Genomic DNA, 25962 nt, shown 5'->3' on the forward strand with positions numbered 1-25962 from the left:
TCCAATCCCTGTTAGTTCAGGGCGGGGGCCAGTGCCTGGCTCTATTCCAAGTCTCAGAAAACCTCAACCCTCCCCTCTTTACACCTAGAGGGAGAGCTGAGGCCTGAGTTAAAAAGCAGATTGTGGGAAAGGGAGACATGGGGAGGATAGACACTTGGCTCCTGTAAGGAAATAGGACTCTGGGAAAAAGGTGTATGTGGAAGTCCACAATAGAGAGGACAGATGACAGATGAGAGGTCAGCAGAGGCAGGGGCTGGACTCCTGGGTCTTTGAGGGGAATAAGGACTATTATAACACATGGCCTGGGATGGAGGTGCCAGGGAGGGGGTTCATGCTTTCCTTGTTCCTTCTCCAAGCCCTCACACTACAGTGTCAGACAATTTCTCCCTGGCTCCCCTTCTGGACACTTTCTGTTCCCCACTCTTCTTGTCATAGAGTCCTAAAATATTAGAACTGGGAAATTATCTAATTCAACTCCCTCATTTTGCCAAGGAAAAAACTGAGGTCTGGAGGGTAGAAGGAATTTGACCAGATTCAGAGGATCATAACTACCCAGGGACAAATTTATTCCACAACTTCCTTCACACTCCAGCCTTCTTTTCTCCATCCTTCCTCCTCCTCCCCAACTTGGGGAAGGTCTCTGGATTCTTGCCTGAACCATATTGGCTCTCTCACAAAGTATTACCACCAATTTTCCAGTTATCACAAATTGATTAAGCAGAAAAAGGAGGCAGCTCTCTTTTAGTGACAAGAGAAGGGGGATTTGGAGTGAAAGGACTTGGATTCTCAACTTCATTGGCATTTTGTAGGGAAATCCCCCTTTAAAGTAATATATAAATGTAGTTTATTATATATATATATTAAAAAAGATGAGCTGGATGCTATCAGAAAAACCTGGAAAAACTTACATGAGCTGATGCAAAGTGAAATATACTGTATACAAAATAATAGCAATATTGTAAGATGATCTGCTGTAAATGACTTCATTATTTTCAGCAACAAAATGATCTAAGACAACATTGAAGGACTTATGAAAAATGTAGTCCATCTACAGAGAAGGAACTGATGGTACCTGAACACAGATGGAAGTATAGTTTGTTGTTGTTGTTGTTAGTTCCTTTTTCTAAAAAATTTTTTGTCTGCTATGTTTTGCACGACTGCACATGTATAACTTATTTTGAATTGCTTGAATTCTTAAGGGGGAAATATGGAGGAAGGATGAGAATTTGGAGCACAAAGTTTTAAAAATCGATGTTGCAATTTGTTCTTACATGTAAGGTGGGGGAAAAGTCTAAATAAAGAAATACATTTTTTTTTAAATTAAAAAGAAAGGACTTGGTTTATGTTACTCACTCCCTATGTGACTTTGGTCAAGTAACTAAATTTCTCTCGGCCTCAGTTTCCTCATCTGCAAAATGAAGGGATTGAAATGGATTTCAGGTCTTGTACGCAGCTTAGGTGGTGCAGTGGATAGAGCACTGGCCCTGGAGTCAGGAGTACCTGAGTTCAAATCTGGCCTCAGACATTTAACACTTACTAGCTGTGTGACCCTGGGCAAGTCACTTAACCCCAATTGCCTCACTTTAAAAAAAAATAGTAGACAAGTGTCTCTAGTCTTTCATTTGTGGGTAGTATAGGAAGGGGGAGGTATTGTTATTAAATCATAAAATCATGGTCATAGAATCATTAAGGTAACCCTGTTCCTCACCAAAGATAATCTCATAACGTGTGCCTTTGATCCCATTCCTTCCCATCTCTTCCAGGACCATACTCCATCAAACATCCCCTCTTTTTCACATATCTTCTGAACACCTCTCCTGTAACTAAAAACATCCCCAGATTTCTCAGATTAATAAAAAAGCTTCTCTCTTTGTTGAAGGTTATTTTGAAATAACACCTAAAGTTGTAAATAGATTTTATTGGTTTTGCTATTTAAAGGTAATTTCACAATAAATTGTATATTTGTATACAGATATACATGTACATAAAGTCTTTATTTGACCCCTTTACTCCATCAAGCTGATGGTTCATTTCTCCTTCTTCATGAGTATACTTCTAAAAATAGTATACATACTTCCTCACTACCCACTCAACATTTTGCAATCTAGCCCCACTAATCAATTGAAATTGCTCTCTTTCAAAAGAACTGATGGTATCTGAATACGGATTGAAGCATAATTTTTTTGTTAGTTCCTTTATCTGAAGTTTTGTTTTTGTCTGTTTTCTTTCATAACCTGGCTAATGTGGAAATGTTTTGCATGACCACTCATGTATAACTTATATTGAATTGCTTGAGTTCTTGGGGGGTGGGGAGGGAAGGAGGAAGAGAATTTGGAACACAAAGTTTTAAAGCATTGATGTCAAAATTTGTTTTTACAAGTAATTTGGGGAAAAACTCTAAATAAATGAGAAATTGCTCTCTTTCTCTCTGGTCAACAGAGACCTCCATATTACCAAATATAACAACCTTTTCTCAATCTTCATTCTCCTTCTTTGGCTTCTAGAACACAAAAGTCTCATTCTTCTAACTTTCCTTTAATATATCTCTGTTTTATTTGCTTGCTCTTTATTTTCCCTTCCTACATTTTCATGGCTTTAATTACCATCTTTATCTGTATGACACCCCCCCCCACTCCCAAAGTGTATCTGTAGTCCTGACCTCTCTGCTGAGTTCCAGACTCAGAGCTCTACCTGTATGTACCACCAGCATCTGAAACTCAACATATACAAAATAGCTTATTATTTTCCTCCTTTAACATTCTCTTCCCTATTTCTGCTATTTCTCTATTTCTCTATTTCTGCTAGTGGCACCATCATTCATCTATCTCCCATGTTTGAAGCTTTGGAGTTATTTTGAAAGCTTCCATCTTCTTTCATATCCAATTAATCAAGTACTATTGGTTTTACTACTCAAATATCTCTGGCATTTATACACTCCTCTCCATGATTTTCTTTTCTTTTCTTTTCTTTTTTTTGGTGGGGCATTGAGGGTTAAGTGATTTGCCCAGGGTCACACAGCTAGTAAGTGTCAAGTGTCTGAGGCCAGATTTGAACTCAAGTTCTCCTGAATCCAGGGCTGGTAGTTTATCCACTGAACCACTTAGCTGCTCCCAACTCCTCTTCATGATTACTGCCATCACTGAAGTATGAACCCTCACAGTCCACAAGCAATTATTAAGTGTTTACTATGTTCCAGCTGTAGTGCTAAGTAAGGGTACAAAGAAAGGCAAAAGGCAATTCCTGAGTTCAAATAGAATATATTCTAATGGGGGAGACAACATATAAATTACTATGTACATATAAGATATATAGAGAATAGATGGAAAGTCATTTGAAAGGGGAAGGCATTAGCATCTCTTGTCCATTAGGAGAGTCTCTCCCTCTCCACTCCAATCCTCCAAACCACCTACTCCCATAATGATGTTGGTGCTCCAACCCACAAGTTAGCTATACACAGGCTGTATCATAGTGCCTGAATAATAAATTTTGATTCTCTACCCCCCTCCTCCCCGTCCTGGAGACCAAGAAAAGTTTTCAGCAGCAGGTGAGTTTTGAGCTGAGTCTTGAAGGAATAGAGGAACACTAAGAGATCTAAGTGAGGAGGGAGAACATTCCAGGAATGGTAGACAACCAGTACTGCCTGTGTAGGAAGATGAGAGATGGATCATCAAGTGGTCCAGTGTAGGTGGGTCATACAGGGAATCAAGGGTCAGGAGATTGGAGAGCTAGGAAGGGGCCAGATTATAAAGAACTTTAAATATAAAACAGAGAGTCCAGAGGTAGCAAGGAGTCACTGGAGTTTATCAAGTAGGGAATATGTAACATGGCCAGACCTACCTTTAGAAAAATAAATTTCAGGACAGACCAGCACTGGTAGAAAAAGTTCCTCACCAGAATTCGTTACACTAAGGAAATCACGGTCCCCAACAAATGTGGGAATCACCTCTGATGAAACCAGTTTACAAGGATAAATGCCAATGTGATAACTGGGGGTAGAGGAGGATTGAGGAAGGAAGGAGAGAATTAAGTCTATAAAAGGATAGAGGAATGTCAGTGTTCTAGGGGCCAGTTAGTTATGAAAGATATGTTTGTGGAATGTAAGCTAATTATGAATCACCAATACCACAGACTATCTTAGAGTTTTCCATTTGCTTCATTTACTTGTTTAAGAAGTTTGACATTGGGGGCAGGTAGTTGGTGCAATGGATAGAACACCTGCCCTGGATTCAGGAGGACCTGAGTTCAAATCCAGCCTCAGACACTTGACACTTACTAGCTGCATGACCCTGGGCAAGTCACTTAACCCCAATTGCCTCATCCAACAAAAAAGTTTGACATTGCAGAAGACAAATCCCACAAACCATCCTTTGGCACCTCTGTCAGAGTGTCAGAGTCAGGGCTAATACTCAATGGAATTTCTAGTATTCTTATGTCCTTTTTTTCTTTTTCCTTCATCCCTCCTTCCCTTTCTTTCCCCCCCTCCTTTCCTTTCTTCTCTCTTTCCTCCCTCCCTCTCTCCTCCTTCCCTTCCCCCTCTCTCTTTCTTTCCCTCTCTCCCTCCTTTTCTCTTTCTTTTTTTTCTTTCTCTCTCTTTTTTCTTTGATTTCTTCAACATAGGGAGATTTCAGATTAGGAAACTCCCTCTCAACAACTATTCTGCAACTTTTAGACTTAGTTGCTGAGGACACTGAGAGATTAAATTATTTCTTAAGGTTTACACAATCAATATGTATCAGAAATAGAACCTTGAACCCAGTTCACCCTGATTGTAAGGTAGGTTCTTTATCCTCAACTCTTACATACTTTTCAAACCAACAATTCTCATCTCAGTTCTCATGAGTGGAACAGGTATTCAGCATTACAGACTTCACTTTACCCAGCACCACCCCATCCCACCTCCACCAGCTCTAAACTCCCCTTTTAGATATCTGGTTCCCTATTCCTCACCCCTGCTCCCATTTCAATGTCCATCTCCCTTCAATATCCATGCATCTAGACTCCTAAATCCCACCACCCTTTTCACTTACTTCCTTTAGGGACCAAAGTACACACAGTCCCATTCAGACCTTTACTCTTCTCACCCCTTACCCTAGTCCTTGTTTCCCAAAAGGATTGTAGCATCTAAACCTTCAGTCCTGGGATCCCTCCTCTCCTAATCCCAGTCTATTCCCTGCTGCCCTGAATGAACCATTCATGCAGCTCCATAGCCGATGTCTCACTTCAGTTCTTATCAATACTCTTATCTGTTTCCCACTATTCCTTGTCCATTAGGAGAGTATCCTTCCCCTCTCCCCCAAAGCACTTCCATAATGATGTTGGTACTCCAATCCACAAATATGCCACATGCCATGTGCCTGATAAATCAATTTAGATTCTCTACCTCATCCTCTCCCTCCTTCTGCATTGGTCATGTGTGTGTGTGTGTGTGTGTGTGTGTGTTAGGGAGAGAGCAGATAGAGGAGAGATAGATTAATTAACAAGCTTTCCAGTATATATAAATAGATGATATTAATTTGGGATAACTGAAGGTGTGTACAAAGTAACTTACAGATATTATTTCACTTGGTGCCAATAACAACCCTGTGAGGTAGATAGGACTTGCACAATTAGCATTAGATGTGGGATTCCATTTTAAGACTCTCAACTCCAGTTTGGGTGTTCTTTCCAACATACCTCACTGACTATCTATAACAAACATTATTCATCATCCCTAGTTCCCTTTACAGATTCCTTGCACTTGGGCCTTCCCTAGGAGAAATCCACCAAGAAGGCAGAATATTACACTGAGACAAGGAGGTAAAATACCCTGGCTGTTAGGAAAATAAAAAAGGAAAAGTGAGGTATATGTACAGGGAGACTGAATCAGAAAATGACATCCTTCCTCTCAAATATACTTTGATGGATCTATGATCTCATTGGTGACAAATCACAATCTGTCCATGACTTGAGTTCAAATTCAGTCTTAGACACTTCCTAGCAATGTGATCTTAGCTAAGTCACTTAACCTTGATCTGCCTCAGTTTCCTTAACTGTAAAATGGGAATAATAATACCTACGTTTCAGGATTGTTGTGAGGATCAAATGAGATAATATTTGCAAAGTGCTTAGCACAGTGCCTGGCACATAGTAGGTGCTTAATAAATGTTGGTTTTCCTACCCCAACCCCATCCATGACTTATCATCTTTTTCGACTCTTAAGCATGTCTTCCTGTAAACCCTCCCCTAGAAGGTCCCCCCAATATGGACCTCTAATTCTTCTGACACTAGATACTAATGGAGTTTGTGAGGTATCCATCAGTTATCCCTCCCTCTTGATAATCTCACTTTCTTTTCCAGTCTTGCATCTCTCTAATGACATTCTTTACATAGCTTTCTCACCACAATTCTTGATTGATAATGTGTTGCAGCTTACTCCCACCCACCATGTGCCTCTCTATTGCTCTTTTGGTGGCTCTCAACTTTAATTCCCTGGAGACTATAGGAATCCAAGACCTGAAACCAGACAGGATCACTAAAAGAATATTATTGGTTTTTTTTTTAAAAAGATGGACATTTGTCTCAGTGAGACTCTCGGGGCCATTAAAAGAACTGCACAAATTTCCAAAAGTTTTCCTCATCTTGTTCAGTTACAGATCCAGCTTGTTTACCCAGATACATTGTCTGTCCTACACACACACACACACACACACACACACACACACACACCCCACACTCACATTACACATACACAAATACACATATGAGTACATACACAAAACTCACATGCCCATATGTGCACACATACACATGGATAAAGAATGTCTATTTTCCAATAAGATTCTCTGCAGTTAAAAGGACAAGTCACAGAGTTGTTGGACCAGTTCTCTGGCTTGTCCATCCAACCATACAGAATCTTCTTGGAGAATTGACATTTTTTGTCTGTATAGTTTTGTGTACCATTAGGCCAAACTGTTTGCATCCTGCCCCCCTCCCCCACATCAAGCACTCCTCTCCCTGTTTTCTTCCTCCATATTGTTAACAATCAAGGGATTTTTGAAAAATGCTGTCTTTGTTGTTACTTCTCTCTCAAGGGATCTTGAATGATTTTGGCATATTCATGAGAAATATCTTGTTTAATCAAATACTTTTTTTACTATAACAAAATAAATTAATACAGTGGGATCTTATATTCTTGTATTTCAGTCACTTGTGTGATTTCAATACCATGGTGTTCTATAGAATGCTCTTTGTGATATGTCTAACCTTCTTCAAGTATGCTCTCAATGCAGGTACATGCAGGTTCTTCCCATATTTTGTTTTTTGAGATAGACAAGTCTTTGTATTTGTAGCTATTAATTTGTATTGTGGCTATTAATATTAATTTGTAGCTATTAATTTGTAATTTATAGCTAGCATCATTTATAGCTATTAATATTTGTTTATAGTTATTAATATTCAGTCCCTTTTAAAAACACTAATCTCAGGGATTATTTTAATTAAAAGATGGGTTAGTGCTCATTCCTGATCCAAGGACAAAAAGTCCCCATTGGTACGTATCAGAGGCTAGTATTCATTTAGGCAGCTGACAGGGTTGTATAATACTGTTTTGAGATTAAGCAACTTGCCAATGTCAGAGCTGGGTTCTATGACCTTAAAGCTAGAAGGACCCATGTCTTAGAGTCCAGAATGTGGTGTTTGCATCTCAGCTGAGACACTTATATTACCTGTGGGATTCTGAGCAAGAATGAGGAAGGAAACCCCAGATTCATCTTGACTCCTACTCTTCCCCTGTCCCACAATCCCCTCTTTGTATCTCCATTGTGGAGGAGATCTTCCACTGGCCTATGCTAATGCATATCTTCCTTCCCAAATGAATTGAAATAATACTTTACATTCACAGAGGATTTCCTTCCTTCCAAAACTCTTTCATTCTCATCTCATTTGAGTGTGGAAACCACTCTTTGAAAGAGGCAGCAAAGAGATTAACATCTCTAGAGTTATATAGCAAGCTGGTGACTGAGCTGCGATTAACACGGCCTGCTAGACTCATTCTTTGCCCCAGTAAGGAAGGGAGGCATGATACCTGGGTCCTTGGAGAGAATAGAAATTTATGGGGAAGAGAGGAGAAGAGATCCATGGACTACTAGAAGTTGGTTGCCTGGGTCTTCTAAGTGAGAAGGATTGTTAGGGAGGTAGAGAAAACAGGATACTGTAAAGATAGATCATTACCATCCACCATTAATTATTCAATAATCGCTGTTTTTGGTGAGACTCCAGGAAATACTCACCGCTGGTCCCATCTGAGTCCCATGAGCACACATGAGCAATTAGACTAAGGCTGCCTTCTTAATGATGTATATAATCCCCACTCCGTACCCAAGTATTTTCTTAGAATTCCTCACCTACTGTCCAAGAAGCTAGAAGGAGGAAGAGGCTGAAGGCAAGGAACAGTTGGTGGATCATCTGGATCATGTTGAGCTCGGGCCAAGATTTGGGGCCCTAGGACTGGGAGCCCATGTCCTTATATGAGGCCAGGACTGACGTCAGTTGACCCAGGCCCCTCTCAGGCCTAAAATCTTAAACAAACGCTCCTGCTCCACCCCCAAGAAGGAGCACACAGAGAGGGAGGGGGCAACTGATAAGAGGAAACCACACCTGAAGCTGCGTCATGAGGCCAGAAGAAACCTAGATCCCTGATGGAGTGGTGGTATCTGCAGGGACAAGGCTTTGGAGCGTGGATGGTCATGACTTGGGTAGGAGGGAGATTTAGGAGAACTGAGTGGCAAGAGAATGAGGACAAAACTGGGAAATGGAATTTCTCGTTTCTGGGTGGAGATTCTAATCCTTTTCCAGTGATCATGTTCTACTCCCCCCCCCCCCCCCCCGACTTTGTCCCCTACCTAGAACTGCTCCACACCCTTTGCTCACACATGGTCATTATTTCTATCCTGGGTGGAGTTGCTCAGATGTATCAGTGCAAGGAACAGAGAGGAGGGAGGGAGGTGGGGAAGCCACCTTTGTACAGAGTCATTCAGAGAGAGGCAATCCAAAATATTTGAAGTCAGAGACATTTAGAAGAAAGACACTCAAAGATGTCTAGGAACAGATCAAAGACATAGAAACACTCACAAACTGACACTCAGTGACAGAGATAATTAAAGGAAAAGACCCTAACAGAAAGGCTTTCAGAGACAGAGACAGTAAGAAGCAGAGATGATAGGTAAGAAAGTGACAGGAATATGGAGAGATATAACTAACCACAACTGCACCCAGGACCAATTCAGTTGTGGGGAGGCTGTGGCAGAGGACAGACTGATATCTCTGGTATAGCCATGCCAGGTTCCGCAGAGATTCCAGACCACCCCTCAGAAGGACTTAAGGAGTCTTAATCCTGGAAGAGGGGTGCCTAGGCTTGGAATGGCTGTGCCCTGTTGAGAGTCTTAGAGATAAGACACCTAGGGAAGAAAGCAGCTTCTTCCATGTTGGTGCTACCAGGCTCTGGGGATAGGAGATCAAAGACAGAAGGAACTGTCTTGTATGTACTTTTTTTTTTTTTTGGTAACAGCACTTTCTGCAACAACAAAACAATGGAAACTTAATGCTATGAAATGGTTAACAACCAAATCTGAGGGGTGGCTAGGTGGCTCAGTGGATAAAGCACCGGCTAGCCCTGGAGTCAGGAGTACCTGAGTTCAAATCCAGCCTCAGACACTTAACACTTACTAGCTGTGTGACCCTGGGCAAGTCACTTAACCCCAATTGCCTCACTAAAAAAAACAAAAAACAAAAACAATCAAGTCTGACCCCTAAGAAACCATATGAGAAGGCACCTCTCTTCCTTCTTTGCAGAAGTGGGAGACTGTGGGTATGGAACACCACCACCATCGTCAGACTTTTTTCAATGTTGGTTAATTTTGCTAAACTTGATTTTTAAAAAATTCTTTGTAATACAAGGTAGCTTTGAGGGGAAACATTGGGAAACATAGGTGATTGGGATAGAAACTGGAGCTGTCTTTCACTAATATGGCAAAGTCCCAGATGAGGAAATCCCCTCTACCAATAACAGGGCAGTACCTTCTCTGTGATATATCCTTAAAGAGCTGCTTAGAGTAGTAAGAAGTTAAATAACTTGCCCAAGGTATGGGTCAGAGATGGGACTTAAACCCAAGTCTTCTTAGCTCTGAGACCACCTCTCTACCACGCTGCCTCTAAAAACAAAGGATATCATTAATAAGGGGAAATTTTGGGTAGCAAAAAATCTGGAAATAAAGTAAGTACTATTGGAGAATTGCTGAACAAATTGTGGTAAATGAATGCCATGGAATATAACTGAATATAACCATTAGAAATTAATGAAAAGATGGCCCATACCTCAGCATGATGTTTTGGGCAGCTAATTGGCAAAGTGGTAGAGTACCGGTCCCAGAGTCAGGAGGACCTGAGTTCAAATATGACCTCAAATATTTAGTAGCTAGCTGTGTGACCTTGGGCAAGTCACTTAACTCTGTTTACCACAGTTTCCTCATTTGTAAAATGAGCTGCAGAAGGAAAGGGCAGACCATTCCAGTATCTTTGCCAAGAAAACCTCTTACGGGGTCACAGAGAGCCAGACACGAATGAAATGACTCAACAACGACAAAACCCTATGAAAAGAATATAGAAAACTCCAGGAAACTTGAGAAGACTCAATTCAATTAATGCAGGACAGAGTCAGCAGAAACAAGGAAACAAGCAACAAGAGCCACAGTGATGGAAAAGAAGACAGCTCTTAAAGGACATCAAGACTGACAGATGGAAGACCCCATCTTAATTTCAAAGATTAACGACCAGAAGCATGACTCTCTGCTCTTGGCAGAGAAGTAGTAAACTGCAGGTGTGGAATAAGGCACAGGCTGCTAGACCTAGCCAGTATTTTGATTTATCTGTAAAGGTTTTATAGGGAGGGGGGGCAGGGCCCAAGGGAGGTAACAATGATAATTTTTTTTTTTAGTGAGGCAATTGGGGTTAAGTGACTTGCCCAGGGTCACACAGCTAGTAAGTGTTAAGTGTCTGAGGCCGGATTTGAACTCAGGTACTCCTGACTCCTGGGCTGGTGCTCTATCCACTGCGCCACCTAGCTGCCCCTAACAATGATATTTTTAAAAACCAAATAAAACATTTTTCAAGACAGTAACATGAAAAGAGAGAGAAACAGGATCCAGAAACATGCAGAAAGACTTCTTTGAATCTCTCCAGGACCTGTTCACCCTCAAAGCCCAACTTTCCCTTTCTCTCCTCACCGTGGCCCTACAGCAAGGTATTCAAGTCCCAGGATCCCTCAAGATCTCACCTCCTCCCATTATCTCCCCCAGGTAGGGACATCATCATGGTTTCTCCCAGGAGAAAGGAAAGGGCTCCACCCAGCTCTAGCTGGGTGATTGAATATGTGAGGGAAATGGAAGTGGTCAAAGTGGGAAGCTGGGTTTCTGAGGAGAAGGAAGTTAAAGTCTGAGGTGAGGAGAAGGAGAAACAGAAAGGAAACAGATAGCTTTTAAGTAAGACTTGTAACTGGTAGGGGGAGCAAAACTAGGCACCAGGCACCAGAAGGGATGGAGGCAGAGAATAGAAAGGTTGCAAAAGGGTCCTGGGAGCTGGACACATGGGTTTCTCCTCTTGTTAAGCATGACCAGCCTCTAAGCCCTGGGTAGGGCCAGGCTGGGTGGGAAGAAAGAGGGTGAGGAGGTGAACAGCTCATTAGAGTGATTAACAAGAGATTAATGAGGCTCCTAAGAGGCAGATCAAGACTGGCCTCACCCAGAACCCAAGCATCTTGTCTCCCAGCCAGCCCTTGGGAGATAGGGAAACTGAGGCAGAAAAGTGGACTTAATCTCAGTCCTACAAACTTTGGATTCAGGTGACTAATTCCCCCCACCTCAGCACCCATTCCCCCCTAGGAACCCAGGCCTTTGATCCTTTTCCCAGAATAATAGCTTAATACATATTTGTTGAATGAATACATGAGTGTTCACCTAGCCGATGACTCTCCCTCTAGCCTTCCAATGCTTTCAAGAATCTTTCAAAGCACACAACCCTCTTATTACAAAGGAGTAGGATGGCAGAAGGACTGCGGTTCTTGAGGGGAACTGATGTTGAGCTCAGATAGGAAGCACAAAAGACAGAAGAAAGCCTACAAAGTTTGTGTTTTATTTGATAGAGCTGAAAGAACTTCGCAAGCAAGAGAGGAAGGAGTCGGGAAGAGAGGCCAATCTCTGCTGATCCATTTGTTCCCTCTGGCTTCTCAGCTGGCCTCTCTCTCCTTTCCCACCCAAAGTAGTTCAACCAGCCACTTCAGGACAGAATTTATTCATTACTGGCCTGCAAAGTGGGAAGGAGAGAGGAGGGTGGTGGGGAGGAGGGCAGACTGAGGATTCCCTAGTGAGTGATCTGTGAAGCAGGTGTCTTATGCCTTAAGGCCTTAAGTGACTGGGGCTTTGAGGGAAGAAGCTTTCTCACACCCCAGTGATTGGATGGAAGTAAAAGTGTTTGTTGGTGGGTGAGGTAGGAGACAGCCGAGGAGATTCTCATACTTCCAGGTCAAACCCCAAAAAACCAAACGAACAAAACCAGGCATCAGAAGTAATCTTTTTTTTTTTTTTTTTTTGGCAGGTAAGTGTCAAGTGTCTGAGGCCAGATTTTTGAACTCAGGTCCTCCTGAATCCAGGGCCAGTGCTTTATCCACTGCGCCACCTAGCTGCCCCCATCAGAAGTAATCTTAAAGCCAGGGGCCACCTGGCTCAACTCCCTTCCTCCTCAAACCCCCATCCCCACCCCCAACCAGAGGCAGGTACAGACACCTAATGGTCACCAAAGGAGTGAAAATGTTGGAGAATTCAGGGCAAGGGACTCAAGGATCCTGGTCCCAACACCCCTATTTGGTGTTGCAGCTCTGGCCTGCTCTCTCTGTGTGGAAGCAATAAGAAACCAAGTCTACATTCTGCCGCAGGTGACGGCAAACCTGGAAAATGAGAGGATTAAGGGTTAGCCGGGAGTCTCGTCCTCCTGCCTCCAGCCTTCAACTGTACTCCCTTCAACAACCCCAACATCTGGTTCCCAAATCCTTAGCTGTCCCTCGAGGGTCATTTTCCTCAGACACCTAGTTGTCCAGCATCTGGTTCTCCCCTCTCTCCTTTCCCACATGGGCCCCAGGCATTCAACCCCCAACTGAGCTCTTAGCTTTTGCCTCCCTCCAAGTATCTGCCCCACCTGGCTCTCTCACCTTGCAAAAGACAAAAACCAAGAGTATGGCAACTCCCACTGCTGCTAGAGTGATCAGGACAATGGCCCAGACTGGGAAAGCATTCCCTTGGGGTTTGAGAGTCGTGCTCTGGGCTGGGGATTGGAAAGAAAAGAAGGTTACTCAAAAGATCAGGATGTCTTTTTGTTCATGTCTGATTTCAGGGAACACAGTCTCCCTGTGGATCCCTCCCTCTGTGTGTTTCTACTAATAATATCTCCAGGATGTCTTGTGTCTCCAGCTTTCTTTGTCTCCATTTTTCTAGTTCTGTTTCTGTGTCTCTTTATCTCTGTCATGGACAGAGCATTTGCTCAGGAGTCAGGAGACCTGAGTTCTTACCCCCAACTCTGCCACTTGGACAATCTTTAGGTCTCAGTATTCTCACCCAGGAAACAAGGAAGAGATCCTTTTCAATTCTAAAACTAATTTTATAATAATCTTTCATTGCCTTGTAAGTGCCTCTGTGTAAGTCTTTTTTTTTTTTTTCAAAAAAAGTTCAACAAGGGCAGCTAGGTGGTTCAGTGGATAAAACACCGGCCCTGGATTCAGGAGGACCTGAGTTCAAATATGACCTCAGACACTTGACACTTACTAGCTGTGTGACCCTGGGTAAGTCACTTAACCCTCATTGCCTCACAAAAACAAACAAACAAAACAAAAAGAACCACAAATAAGTTTAACAAACATTTATCGAGCACCTACTTCTTATGAAGCCCAATGCTAGCTAAACCCTATCCTTCTGTTCTTGAAGTTAGTCTCAGCCAAAAAGACCTAGAAGTGACCACTCTCCCACTACTATCTCCTCCAGGATCCCTGACAAAGAGAAGGACCAGGATGATGTCCCCTTCCCCACCCACCTGCCCTGTCAGAGAGAAGGACTTTCCCATCTCTCCCAACTACAAATAAAGGCAAGGGTGAGGAAAGAGACTAAGGGGAAGGCCATGATCCCTGTACCGTATTCAAATATTTGAAAGGCTGTCATGTGGAAGATGGATTAGATTTATTCTGTGTGACTGCAGAGAAGACAACTAGGGCCAACAGTTGTAAGTTACAGAAAGGCAAATTTCAGCTCAATTCAGCAATCAGAGCTATCCCCCAAGTGGAATAGGCTTAATGGGGACTCATCCTTTAAGCTAGGGCCTGGACTGAATCATTATCTCTGGAGTTCTCTCTGGTTCTTATTACATTACAATGATGCTGATGCCTAGCATTTTCACGCCATTTCATGGTCCACAAAGCACTTTAGAAACATATAATTATCTCATTTGATCCTTACAACAACGCTTTGAGGTAAGTGCTATTATTCTGCCATTTTATAGATGAGAAAACTGAGACAAACAAAAGTGAAGTGATTTTCCCAGGTCACAGACCTAAGTGTCTGAGGTGGGACTTGAACTCGAGTTTTCCTTACTTCAAATCTAGCACTGGGCTACCTGGCTGTTTCAAGGCAGCAATGATTTGAGTCTCTGTGCTAAGAAGAAGGAAAAGGACAGGAGGGAGAGGATTTGATGAAATGTTTTCGTCCAAAAGAGGCAGAACAGCAATAATTTTGGAGTGTAGAGTCAACCCCAAAGTGACTGCCCAGCCTGGCTGTGTGCTTGGGGGAGGGGGGAAGAGGTAGATTAAGAAGGAATTTCATTTTAAGCACCTAGAGATACAGTCGGATGACATGGGATTTACTTTGGGACAAAGCACAGATGGGAACTATCTTATTCTTGTTCCCATGAGTCAGGGGTGGTTCTGGAGGTTAAGAGAGAAATAAAAAACACTGGACCCCAGCACCACTACCATTCTTGGGAATTACCCTGATCCCAAGGAAAACGTCTTGGAAGTCAAGGGGACACTAGTGGCTCTACCTGTCGTAGAAGAAGTACTTCCCGAGATGGTAGGAACAGATGCAGAAGTCATGGTGGTGATAACTCCAGAACCAGTTGTTGGGATTCCAGAGGATCCTGAGAGGAGAAGGACACATGTTAGAAAAGTGAGGATGATGGTTGGTAGAGGGATAGATCAGAGACCAAGTACTAGTAAGAAAATTGGAACAGGACCCAGGAGCATAGAATGAAGCCCCCAGAGGAGGAGCCAATGGGAATGGTTCCCTCCTTGGGTCTGTCAGTGCATCTGGTCCAAGGTCTATGAGTCACTGTGGAGTGGTGGGTAGAGGGGGCTTGTTTATACCCTTCCAGGGACAGTCAGACTATGGTTGAGGCTCCTGTGATATGCTCAGGAACAGTCAGTGTTCCAATTGGAAAATCACTGAAGAGACCCTCATAAGCAGAACCCCAGAACCCAAGAGATCTGCAGAGACAGACAAAAGATCACCTCCTAATGTTGGAGCCCTCCAGGGAGAGTCCCAGGGATCCTGGAAATGCTTCCAGAGAACTTACATCTAGAAGACCTCCAGGAAGATCCTCAGAGACTGAGGGCAAAATTCTGTAATACAGAAATATCTCCCCAAATGGAAGCCACAGAATCTGCCTGGAGATTTTCAGGAAGATTCCCAGAAACAGTACAGAGGCTTATAGAGACAATTAAGAGACCTGCAAAGGCAACCAGACTTCCAGAGACAGGAGATCTTCAGAGAGACACCCAAAGGCAGTTGAGAGACCCACAGAGACAAACTTCCAGATAAATCCCCCCAAAGAGATGGAAGAGTTCCAAGAATACCTCCAGAGATGCTCGGGACACTTGCAGACACAGTAGGGATGTTTGCAGTGACAGTTGGGAGACTTTCAGAGGCAGTGGGGACACTTCCAGAGATACCGGGGAGATTTCCAGAGGCAGTGGGGACACTTCCAGAGATACCGGGGAGATTTCCAGAGGCAGGGGGGACACTTCCAGAGATACCGGGGAGATTTCCAGAGGCAGGGGGGACACTTCCAGAGATACCGGGGAGATTTCCAGAGGCAGGGGGGACACTTCCAGAGATACCGGGGAGATTTCCAGAAATACCAGGGAGATTTCCAGAGGCAGAGGGGACACTTCCAGAGATATCAGGGATACCTCCAGAAATACTGGGGAGATTTCCAGAGGCAGGGGGGACACTTCCAGAGATACCGGGGAGATTTCCAGAAATACCAGGGAGATTTCCAGAGGCAGAGGGGACACTTCCAGAGATATCAGGGATACCTCCAGAAATACTGGGGAGATTTCCAGAGGCAGGGGGGACACTTCCAGAGATATCAGGGACACCTCCAGAAATACCGGGGAAATTTCCAGAGGCAGGGGGGATACCTCCAGAGATACCAGGGAGATTTCCAGAGGCAGAGGGGACACTTCCAGAAATACCAGGGAGATTTCCAGAGGCAGGGGGGACACCTCCAGAGATACCGGGGAGATTTCCAGAGGCAGAGGGGACACCTCCAGAGATACCGGGGAGATTTCCAGAGGCAGGGGGGACACCTCCAGAGATACCAGGGAGATTTCCAGAGGCAGAGGGGACACCTCCAGAGATACCAGGGAGATTTCCAGAGGCAGGGGGGACACCTCCAGAGATACCAGGGAGATTTCCAGAGGCAGGGGGAACACCCCCAGAGATACCAGGGAGATTTCCAGAGGTACTAGGGAGACCCCCAGAGGCAATGGGGACACCTCCAGGGACATTTGGTCGGATCAGTTGAGCTGTTGGAAAGAACAGAAATACAAGAATTCAGTGCTTCCTGGGGATCCAGGAATCTTTTTCCCTGGCCCTAGAACATGGTCATTCAGGCCCCCTCAGCACTCACCATTTGCAGACATGGCCAGCAAGCCAGCAAGCAAGGCAAAAGCAACCTCCATGGTGCTGAATTCAAAGTTCTTTGACATCATCATCCCTCTGGCTCCATCTGGACCCTTTATAAAGCTTTGAGTCTTATAAAGGATTCCAAGGGAATTCAGGTGTGCCAAGGACTCCATCAACACTGGGATCTCCATTCCCAGGGAGAGGTCACCACTCTATCCCCAGAAGATTAACCCATCTCAGCATGATCCTAGGAAACACAGGTCAGGCAAGAGGATGAGTAAGAGGTTAGAGACTTCCCTTTTCCTGGCCCTCCAGTTTCTCCTAGAACTCATGTCTATCCCCCAGACCCAATTCTCTTTGGTAACCCAAATACGCTGTCCTCTCTGGCTCCTGGACATTGTAGCAGTTGGGGACTATAGATTGTAAGCTTTCTAGCACCTAGCACACAATAGGCATTTAATAAATGCTTGTTCATTGATCGACAGATTGATCGACTATATACCCAGATCCCTTAGGGGAGCAGGGCAGGTGAGTCGGGGTCTGGTAAATGTGAACTCCTGATACTGAAGAGATCATGGGACTTGAGGAAAGTCTTAGAGGGCTGGTACAATGTGGGGAAGGCCAGCAGCCCAAACTGAGGGCCTATCTCTCCTGCCTGCAGCCAGAGCTCAGGAATCTCGGTAGACCAAGGGCCTAATGTAATAAGAATAATGATGAGGTGGGAGAGCAGAAACAAGACAGGAGATATTAGACCTGTGTGTGGAAGCTGAACCTCAAGGTGAGGGGATGGGCCCCGAGTCACTCAGAACCCCATCCTGGAGGGATGAAGGAATTTCACCCTTTGAGAGAGAAACAGAAGAGTGAGGGGGCAGGGAAGGGTGGAGCATCTATGTCCCTGTCTTCATGTCTCCCTCCTAGTCTGTCCCCTTCTAAGTGAGATACCCTTTGGTGTTTCTCTAGCTTAGTTTTTGGCTAGTTCTCTTCACATAGGACCATAAATCAAGAGCTTGAAGAAACCTCAGAGGCTATGGATTCCAACTTCCTCATTTTGGGGGGGGGGGTGAGGCAATTGGGGTTAAGTGACTTGCCCAGGGTCACACAGCCAGTAAATGTCAAATGCCTGAGGTCAGATTTGAACTCAGGTCCTCCTGAATCCAGGGCCGGTGCTCTATCCACTGCGCCACCTAGCTGCTCCTCAACTCCCTCATTTTTACAGATGAGGAAACTGAGGTCCAGTGACGTTAAGGTGTCATGGGTCACCCTGCATCAGAGATGGGATTTAAACCCTGAATTAAAGAGCTAAGTTTTTTTTTTATGATTTTAGTTTGCTTTTACAGAGTGACAAGTATGGTAATATTTTACATGATTGTACATGTATGGCCCATAGCAGATTGTTTGCCGCCTTGGGGAGAGGAGAGGAGAGGGATTATTCTCTAATACTATTCCACAGTATTATGGAAATGTTTGTTTCATTTAATTTCAGAATAAAATAAATACTTTAAAAAAAAAAAACTAATGGGGCCGTTAGGTGGTACAGTGGTTAGAGTGCCAAGTCTAGGGTCAGAAATACTGCATTTCCTAAGTTCAAATTCAGCCTCAGACACTTACCAGCTGTGTGACCCTGGACAAGTCACTTCACCATGTTTGTCTCAGTTTCCCCATCTGTCAAATGAGCTGGAGAAGGGAATGGCAAACCATTGCAGTATCTTTGCCAAGGACACTCCATATGGGGTCACAAAAGGGACATGACTGAACCCCCAAAAAAGAACTAATCCTGCCTCTACTGGTGCTTTGACTCTCCTGGTTTTTCTGTTTTCTGCAGAAATATATGAGACGGGGTAAGCACAACTCTGCCCCAGAAGTGCGTCTATAAAGTTCTTACTCTCCCAATAGCCCCCAAACCCCAGCTCTAAGGTCCCTCAGTCTTTGCTGCCTCAAGTCCCTCCTTGGCCCTCTGGAATATCCACATTCCTCCAGTTCTCCTGACCTGGATGAGGGTCTAAAAGCCCTCCTTCCCTTAGTCCTGACAAGGCAGAACAAAGCTAACAATTAAACTTAATAGCACCTAGCTCCCAGTATTGATGTGAGGATGAGATGTGATATTTGTAAGGCACTTTGCAAACCTTAAAAGTGCTATGCAGGGTAGCTAGGTGGCCCTGGATTCAGGAGGACCTGAGTTCAAATCCAGCCTCAGACACTTGACACTTACTAGCTGTGTGACCCTGGGCAAGTCACTTAATTAACCCTCATTGCCCTGCAAAAAAAAAAAAAAAAGTGCTTTGCAAATGCTAGCTGTTAGCATTTTTTTTTTAATCGTGACAAATGACAACTATAACGTACTAGGCACCATGATGGAAATTTAAAAAAACAAAGAGGGCAGCTAGGTGGCGCACTGGATAAAGCACCAGCCCTGGATTCAGGGGGACCTGAGTTCAAATCAGTCTCAGACACTTGACACTTACTAGCTGTGTGACCCTAGGTGAGTCACTTAACCCTCATTGCCCTGCAAAAACCAACAACAACAACAACAAAAAGACAAAGAATAAAACAATCCCTACTCTTAAGGAGTTTATAAATAGCTAAGGGAGAAAGCAATTTCGAGTAAAAGAAGATAAAAGGCAAAGGATGCTCATTTATCAAGAATGAGCATTATTTTTTCATTTGCTCTCTTGGAACTTGTCTCTGGAGGATCAAGGGCAGAGAGACTTTTTCCGTCCTTGACTAGGCCAAGAGAAATAAGGAAATGTAAGAAAGCCAGAGGTCAGCTTGGGGTTGGTAGCAGCAAAGAGAGAAGGAGCCAGGGTGTCTATGCATGAGGGCTCAAGTCTTACTAGAGAGTAATGATTTTCTCCGTGGCATTGCAAATGGGAGGAAGTGAGAGCCTACGGGACAATAGTCTCTTGTGCTTGTGTGTCTTGTCATTTTCAACTGTCCTGATAACATTTTCTTTCAATTAGAGAAAAAAAATGACAGGAAGTCAGGAAGACCCAAGTTTAAAGCCAGTTGCAGATAACTTCCTAGCTGTGTGATGCAGGCACATCACTTCTCTGTTTGGGGATAGTAGCAGCACCTGTTTCCCAGGGTTTCATCAGGATCAAATGAGATAATATTTGTAAAGCACTTGGCATAGGACCTGGCACATGGAAGACACATATTAATGTTAGTTATTATATAGGAGTAGGGTCTATCTGGATGTTCTGTCCCCCATGCACCTGCCCTAGGTAATATGACTTTATGGTACCTCCTGTGTCTCTTTTTTTGGCCTCTTTCTCATTCCTCCTTTGTACCTGTGTCTGTACCTGTGTGTTCTTTTCTTTGTCTATCCCTACCTGTCTGTCCGACATATAAACGTGGGGTTTTCGAAGGCTATATCCATCTGGGTTTAGGAAGCAGGGTGTGTTTCAGGGCAGGGTAAGAGATAAAGGGGTAACCTGGTTATGCATTTGTTTATGTGTGCATATCCTTAGGAAACAGAGTATCTCAGTGCCTGGTATGTCTGTCTGCTGAGTCGTATGTGCCCAGTTTGAGTGGAGAAAGAGGGTGTTGGGGGAAGGAGGGTGGCTGGTGAATGCCCAAGGCTGAATAAGTATGTATTTCTGGTTTGTGTTCGAGCACATAGAGGGGAATTTAGAAGTGAATTCTCCTTATTGACCAGACTTCTTACTTCAGGGAGCTAGGGGAATTAGGGCCTCAGGAAACTAGTCTACCCCACCCCTCCCTTTTGGGCCCACATTCCTAAGATAATTAGTGTGGTGAATAATGGCAATTAATTGAGGTTAATAATTAATCACTAAGAAGGAACAAGAGGCTATGGTTGGGGTGGGGCCCAGGAACAGCCAACAAGAACACCTCAGCCTTCCTCTCCCCAGCACCTACACTTCTATCCCCACCCTCATTCAATCAGTCCTTAGTCCCTTCCAAGCCAGGCATCCTATCCTGCAGTTGATGAAATCTGACTTCCTTCCAGACTCCTTTGCATACTCAAGGTCTCAAGCATCAAATCTCCCACCCTTTGCTTTCCTCTAGAACTCAAATAATTTGCCCCAACCCTACAGTCCATCATAGCATACTAGGAAAACTAGAAAATCCAGTTAACCAGCCCTCCCCCTTCCATTTCCCCCACACAGAAGTGTGTAGGCTTTGGAGAAAGTAGAGGTATCATAATCAAGTATCATAAAGGTATGTGGAGAAGGGTGAGGAGGAGGGGGGAGGGGTGGGAGGAGGGGAGGAAAGGGTTGGTTTGGAATCCAGGGAACACCCTCCCTCCCAGTCATCAGTTTGCCACGATGGAGTCCTGGATGCTTCTTTTCCTCCTTTTAATCCTGCCCAGCAAGCCACAAGGGACAGGTAAGAGGTAGGGAGCTAGTCCCCCTAAAAGGAGTGGGAGGAGGGGCAGCTAGGTGGTGCAGTGGATAGAGCACCGGCCCTGGATTCAAGAGGACCTGAGTTCAAATCCAGCCCCAGACACTTGACACTTACTAGCTGTGTGACCCTGGGCAAGTCACTTAACCCCAATTGCCTCACCAAAAAAAAAAAAAAAAAGGAGTGGGAGGGACAGAGATGCCTGACTCACTAAGTGGAGCTGGAGGGTGGCTCTGAAAGGGACTGGGGAGGTGAGGGGTAGTCCCTGAGGAAAGCAGGAGCTGGAAAGTGAGGAGAGCCAAAGTCTATGGGACCAGTTGCCTAGATCCTGACCTATACTCATGGCCCCATAGGGCCCAAGATCATCATGCGTCTGCAGTTGAAGAACTCTTCTGTGAACCTCTCAAAGTCCCCCCATTCCCAGGAGTTTCTGGAGAAGGTATGGCCTAGAAAGTGAGGCAAGCGGGGGAGATGGTGGGGGGAGATGGATTTGAGGCACAGAACATACTAATCCATCTGTCTCTTAGGACTAAGAATTGGGGATCCCATTACCTTTCCCTGTCTTCCAGGCTTGTCACCTCCTGAACCTCCCATTAGGGACCAATATCACCCTCCGAAAACCATGGTCATGTCATCATATCATCTGCTAAAGCAGGGGCAGCAGTGCCCTCCAGGGATAGTACCGGTACATCCAGACCTCAAACTTCTCCTTCCCTCAGACGTCCACATACCCAAACAATGGAGCTTGGGGCAAATGTTTGGTTCAGCTTCACAGCCCTGCTGGGGCACTTTAATAAAGATGCGGGTATTGATTTGACTCTGTGTGTCTTTGGGCAGTGGGGAGGGAGGAGGAAGGACAGATAGAAGGGAGAAAGAGTCAGACCAGAAAATCCCAGATTCTCTTAATGTTCTCAAATATGCCCTGCTTCTAGAATCAGGATCTGAGCCTGAGTCTCTGTTGTGCCACTGACTTAGTGGTGTCCCTGTGTGACCATGGGGAAGGTACTTTCCTTTTTCTGTACTTGTTTCCTCATTTGTAAAATAAGGGTCCAGTACTCTGTTGCTAGTTTCAGGACTGTTGGACTCATGAGCTAATACAGACAAATCCAGTCTCATAGGCATAAGTAGCACCTGGTGGGGAGGGTTCAGTGACCGTCGGATTCCCTAGGCTTCTGGAGTTCTCCTACCCATGTTGCTCCCCATTGTTATTCCCAGGTCTAAAGCACCTCTCCCCTCCCCTCCTCTCCCCTCCCCTCCCCTCCTCTCCCCTCCCCTCCTCTCCTCTCCTCTCCTCTCCTCTCCTCTCCCCTCCCCTCCCCTCCCCTCCCCTCCTCTCCCCTCCTCTCCCCTCCTCTCCCCTCCCCTCCCCTCCCCTCCCCTCCCCTCCCCTCCCCTCCCCTCCCCTCCTCTCCCCTCCCCTCCCCTCCCCTCCCCTCCCCTCCCCTCCTCTCCCCTCCCCTCCCCTCCCCTCCCCTCCTCTCCCCTCCCCTCCCCTCCCCTCCCCTCCCCTCCCCTCCTCTCCCCTCCCCTCCCCTCCCCTCCTCTCCCCTCCCCTCCCCTCCCCTCCTCTCCTCTCCTCTCCTCTCCCCTCCTCTCCCCTCCTCTCCCCTCCCCTCCCCTCCCCTCCCCTCCCCTCCTCTCCTCTCCTCTCCCCTCCCCTCCCCTCCCCTCCTCTCCCCTCCCCTCCCCTCCCCTCCTCTCCTCTCCCCTCCTCTCCTCTCCCCTCCTCTCCCTCCCCTCCCTCTCCCCTCCCCTCCCCTCCCCTCCCCTCCCCTCCCCTCCCCTCCCCTCCCCTCCCCTCCCCTCCCCTCCCCTCCCCTCCCCTCCCCTCCTCTCCCCTCCTAGCAGGAACAGGAACACTAAGTACTGGAGAAGGCAACCTGCTGTTTGCCTCTCTGGTCTCCTAGGCAGAAACTATGTGTGTATTTGTCAGGGGATGGGTAGACTGACACCCTGCCCCATCCCATAACTACTGGTGACTTCCCGTTTCCTCACCTAAGGCAGGAACTCACTTCCCCACTCCAGGGTAGTCTCCAAGATGCCTATTTGCTAGGAATCACACCTCCCTGTTCTTCCATCTCCCCACTTAGAGAAAAGTCAAGGAGCATGAAATCCACTGTGAGAGCAAAGGAAGGAAGATGCCAGGCAAACACATCTTGTCGTGAAAAAAAATAATTATATTCTCATCTCCTCATTCCAGAGCTTCCAGGGTGGAGCTGGGTGCTGAGTAGGTCCAAGATGATGATATAAGCATCCCTTAGGTCATCCTCTAAGATGGGGTCACCATGACCCAAAAGGTCACGGAGCCAAGGCTCAGGGAGAAGAAAAGAGTGGCATTTGAGGGCTGAGGAGCTCAAGCTTCTGGAAAAGCAAGCCTGAAGAGTTTAATGTGCACCTGCCCTTTGAAAAGGAAAGACAGCTGGGGAAGATAGGGGAGGAGAGAGCACCTAACCACCCCTTCCTGGCCCCTTAGGGATGAGCAAGTTTGAAGGTAGAGGACGAGGGTTCAAATATTGGCTCCACTATTTCCTACCTGTGTGAACTTGAACAAGTCTCTCAATTTCTCTACCTGGGAAACCCTCTTATTCAGCCTCTCACCCATCTTGATTCCCATTTTCTCCAAAATATGTTTCCACCCTGTGTTGACTTTATATATTTTTTTATTTTATTTTTTCTTTTTGAATAGAATTTTATTTTCCAAAATATATGTAAAAACAAATTTTAACATCAATTAAAAAAAAATTGTTCCAACTTCTCTTCCTCCTCCATTCCCACCCCCCACCCACTAGAACTCAAGCATTTCAAAATCTATGGAGATAAAAAAAATAAATCTATGGAGATGGAAGCTGTTTCCTGGAATAACTTCAGGGACCCTAAAAAAGCCTCATCCTCTAAAATGCCTTCCCTGGGGCACACTTTCTGAAATTCTACAATCAGACATTTACTTATTTAGTATTAAGTACTGTTAAAATGCAAAGACCCCTGAGAGAGATAACAATCAGTCTTACCAGTCACTCATATCTTGGAGTGAATACATTTATCAAATCACTTGAGCAGATACCAATAGTGGAAATAGGTATCCTGAATGGCGAGCCTATAGACATAAATGGAAAATTTCAAGGCATGTGTGACTTCATTTACATGAGTTTTCCCTCCAGTGATGCAGAGCAAAGTTCACCCATTCCTGGCCATTGTGAGGTTCTCCTGCACAGCTTTTCACAAATTCACCACAGCGGGGCAGTTAGATGGCACAGTGGATAGAGCACTGGCCCTGGAGTCAGGAGGACCTGAGTTCAAATGCGGCCTCAGACACTTAACACTTACTAGCTGTGTGACCCTGGGCAAGTCACTTAACCTCCATTGCCTCACTAAAAACAACAAAAATAATTCACTACAGGGATTCTTGAACCTTCCTCCCTTGTAGTAGATACCAATGGAATTAAGTGTTTTGTTTTTGGTTGTTTTGGTTTTTTGTGGGGTAATGAGGGTTAAGTGATTTGCCCAGGGTCACACAGCTAGCAAGTGTCAAGTGTCTGAGGTCAGCTTTGAACTCAGGTCCTCCTCACTCCAAGGCTTGAGCTTTATTCACTGCGCCACCTAGCTGCCATAAATTCATTATTTTCCTGGTTTTTACTTCAAAACCAATCTATCCTTTTTTTTTTCCCTACTCATATTTTTGTCTGATGACATACTTTACACAACTTCTGCCTAATTCCTCATGTTTCCAGGAAGGTGGCAGCCTATTCATACCCACCATGCACCTGTTTGAGTGAGCCTCACTCAGCTTTAATTTTTTTTGGAGATTAGCATTGCATGTCCTGCAGCCATATTGGAAGATTTTTTTTTTTTAACCAGATGAGGGATTTAAGGAACAGTCAAGTAGAATAAAGCATAGAATGTTGGACTTCTTGGAGTCAGGAAAACCTAAGTTCAAATCTGGCCTCAGACACTTATTAGCCATATGACCCTGGGCAAGTCATTTAACCCTGTTTGCCTCAGTTTCCTCATTTGTCAATGAGGAAACCACTCAATGTCAAACCACTCCAGTACCTTTGCCAAGAAAACCCCCAAATGGCATCATGATAAGTCAGACATAACTGAAACGACTGAACAACTCCATCTTCCTGGTAACTCCATTTTTCACCAGCTGCTCCACTTGACTTCCGTCCTTTGGAATGTGTCCCCTGGTCCCCTCTTCCCACTTTTCAGATTCCTTCTGTGTGTTCTTCCCCCATTTGATTATAAGTTCCTGGAGGGCCCAGACTGCTTCTTTTGCTTATTTGTATCCTCAGCATTTTTTTTTTTTTTAGTGAGGCAATTGGGGTTAAGTGACTTGCCCAGGGTCACACAGCTAGTAAGTGTTAAGTGTCTGAGGCCGGATTTGAACTCAGGTACTCCTGACTCCAGGGCCGGTGCTCTGTCCACTGCGCCATCTAGCTGCCCCCTATCCTCAGCATTTTGAATTGAACTGAATCGATTAACCCCAGGCGTGCAAATCACTTAACCTCGCCCTCTCGTCTATAAAATGGAGACTAGGATAGCACTTGCCTCCAAGGGTTGTAGTGAGGATCAAATGAGATAATGTTATGGAGGGAAGTCTTGGTAAAGAACTATCCCAACCAATGGA

At 44.9% G+C, this 25962-nt stretch overlaps 1 protein-coding gene across 1 annotated transcript; it reads left to right on the forward strand.

Moving 5' to 3' along the window:
• The first annotated feature begins 21259 nt into the window (after positions 1 to 21259).
• On the forward strand, positions 21260 to 22030 carry LOC122753603 (surfactant-associated protein 2-like). Its single transcript, XM_044001115.1, has 3 exons — positions 21260 to 21320; positions 21689 to 21774; positions 21905 to 22030. Exons 1-3 carry the CDS (start codon positions 21260 to 21262, stop codon positions 21983 to 21985), a joined length of 228 nt encoding a protein of 75 aa, XP_043857050.1. The 3' UTR covers positions 21986 to 22030.
• Positions 22031 to 25962: the final 3932 nt, after the last annotated feature.

The sequence above is a fragment of the Dromiciops gliroides genome, chromosome 4 (genome assembly GCF_019393635.1).
Source record: "Dromiciops gliroides isolate mDroGli1 chromosome 4, mDroGli1.pri, whole genome shotgun sequence".
Taxonomy (NCBI): domain Eukaryota; kingdom Metazoa; phylum Chordata; class Mammalia; order Microbiotheria; family Microbiotheriidae; genus Dromiciops; species Dromiciops gliroides.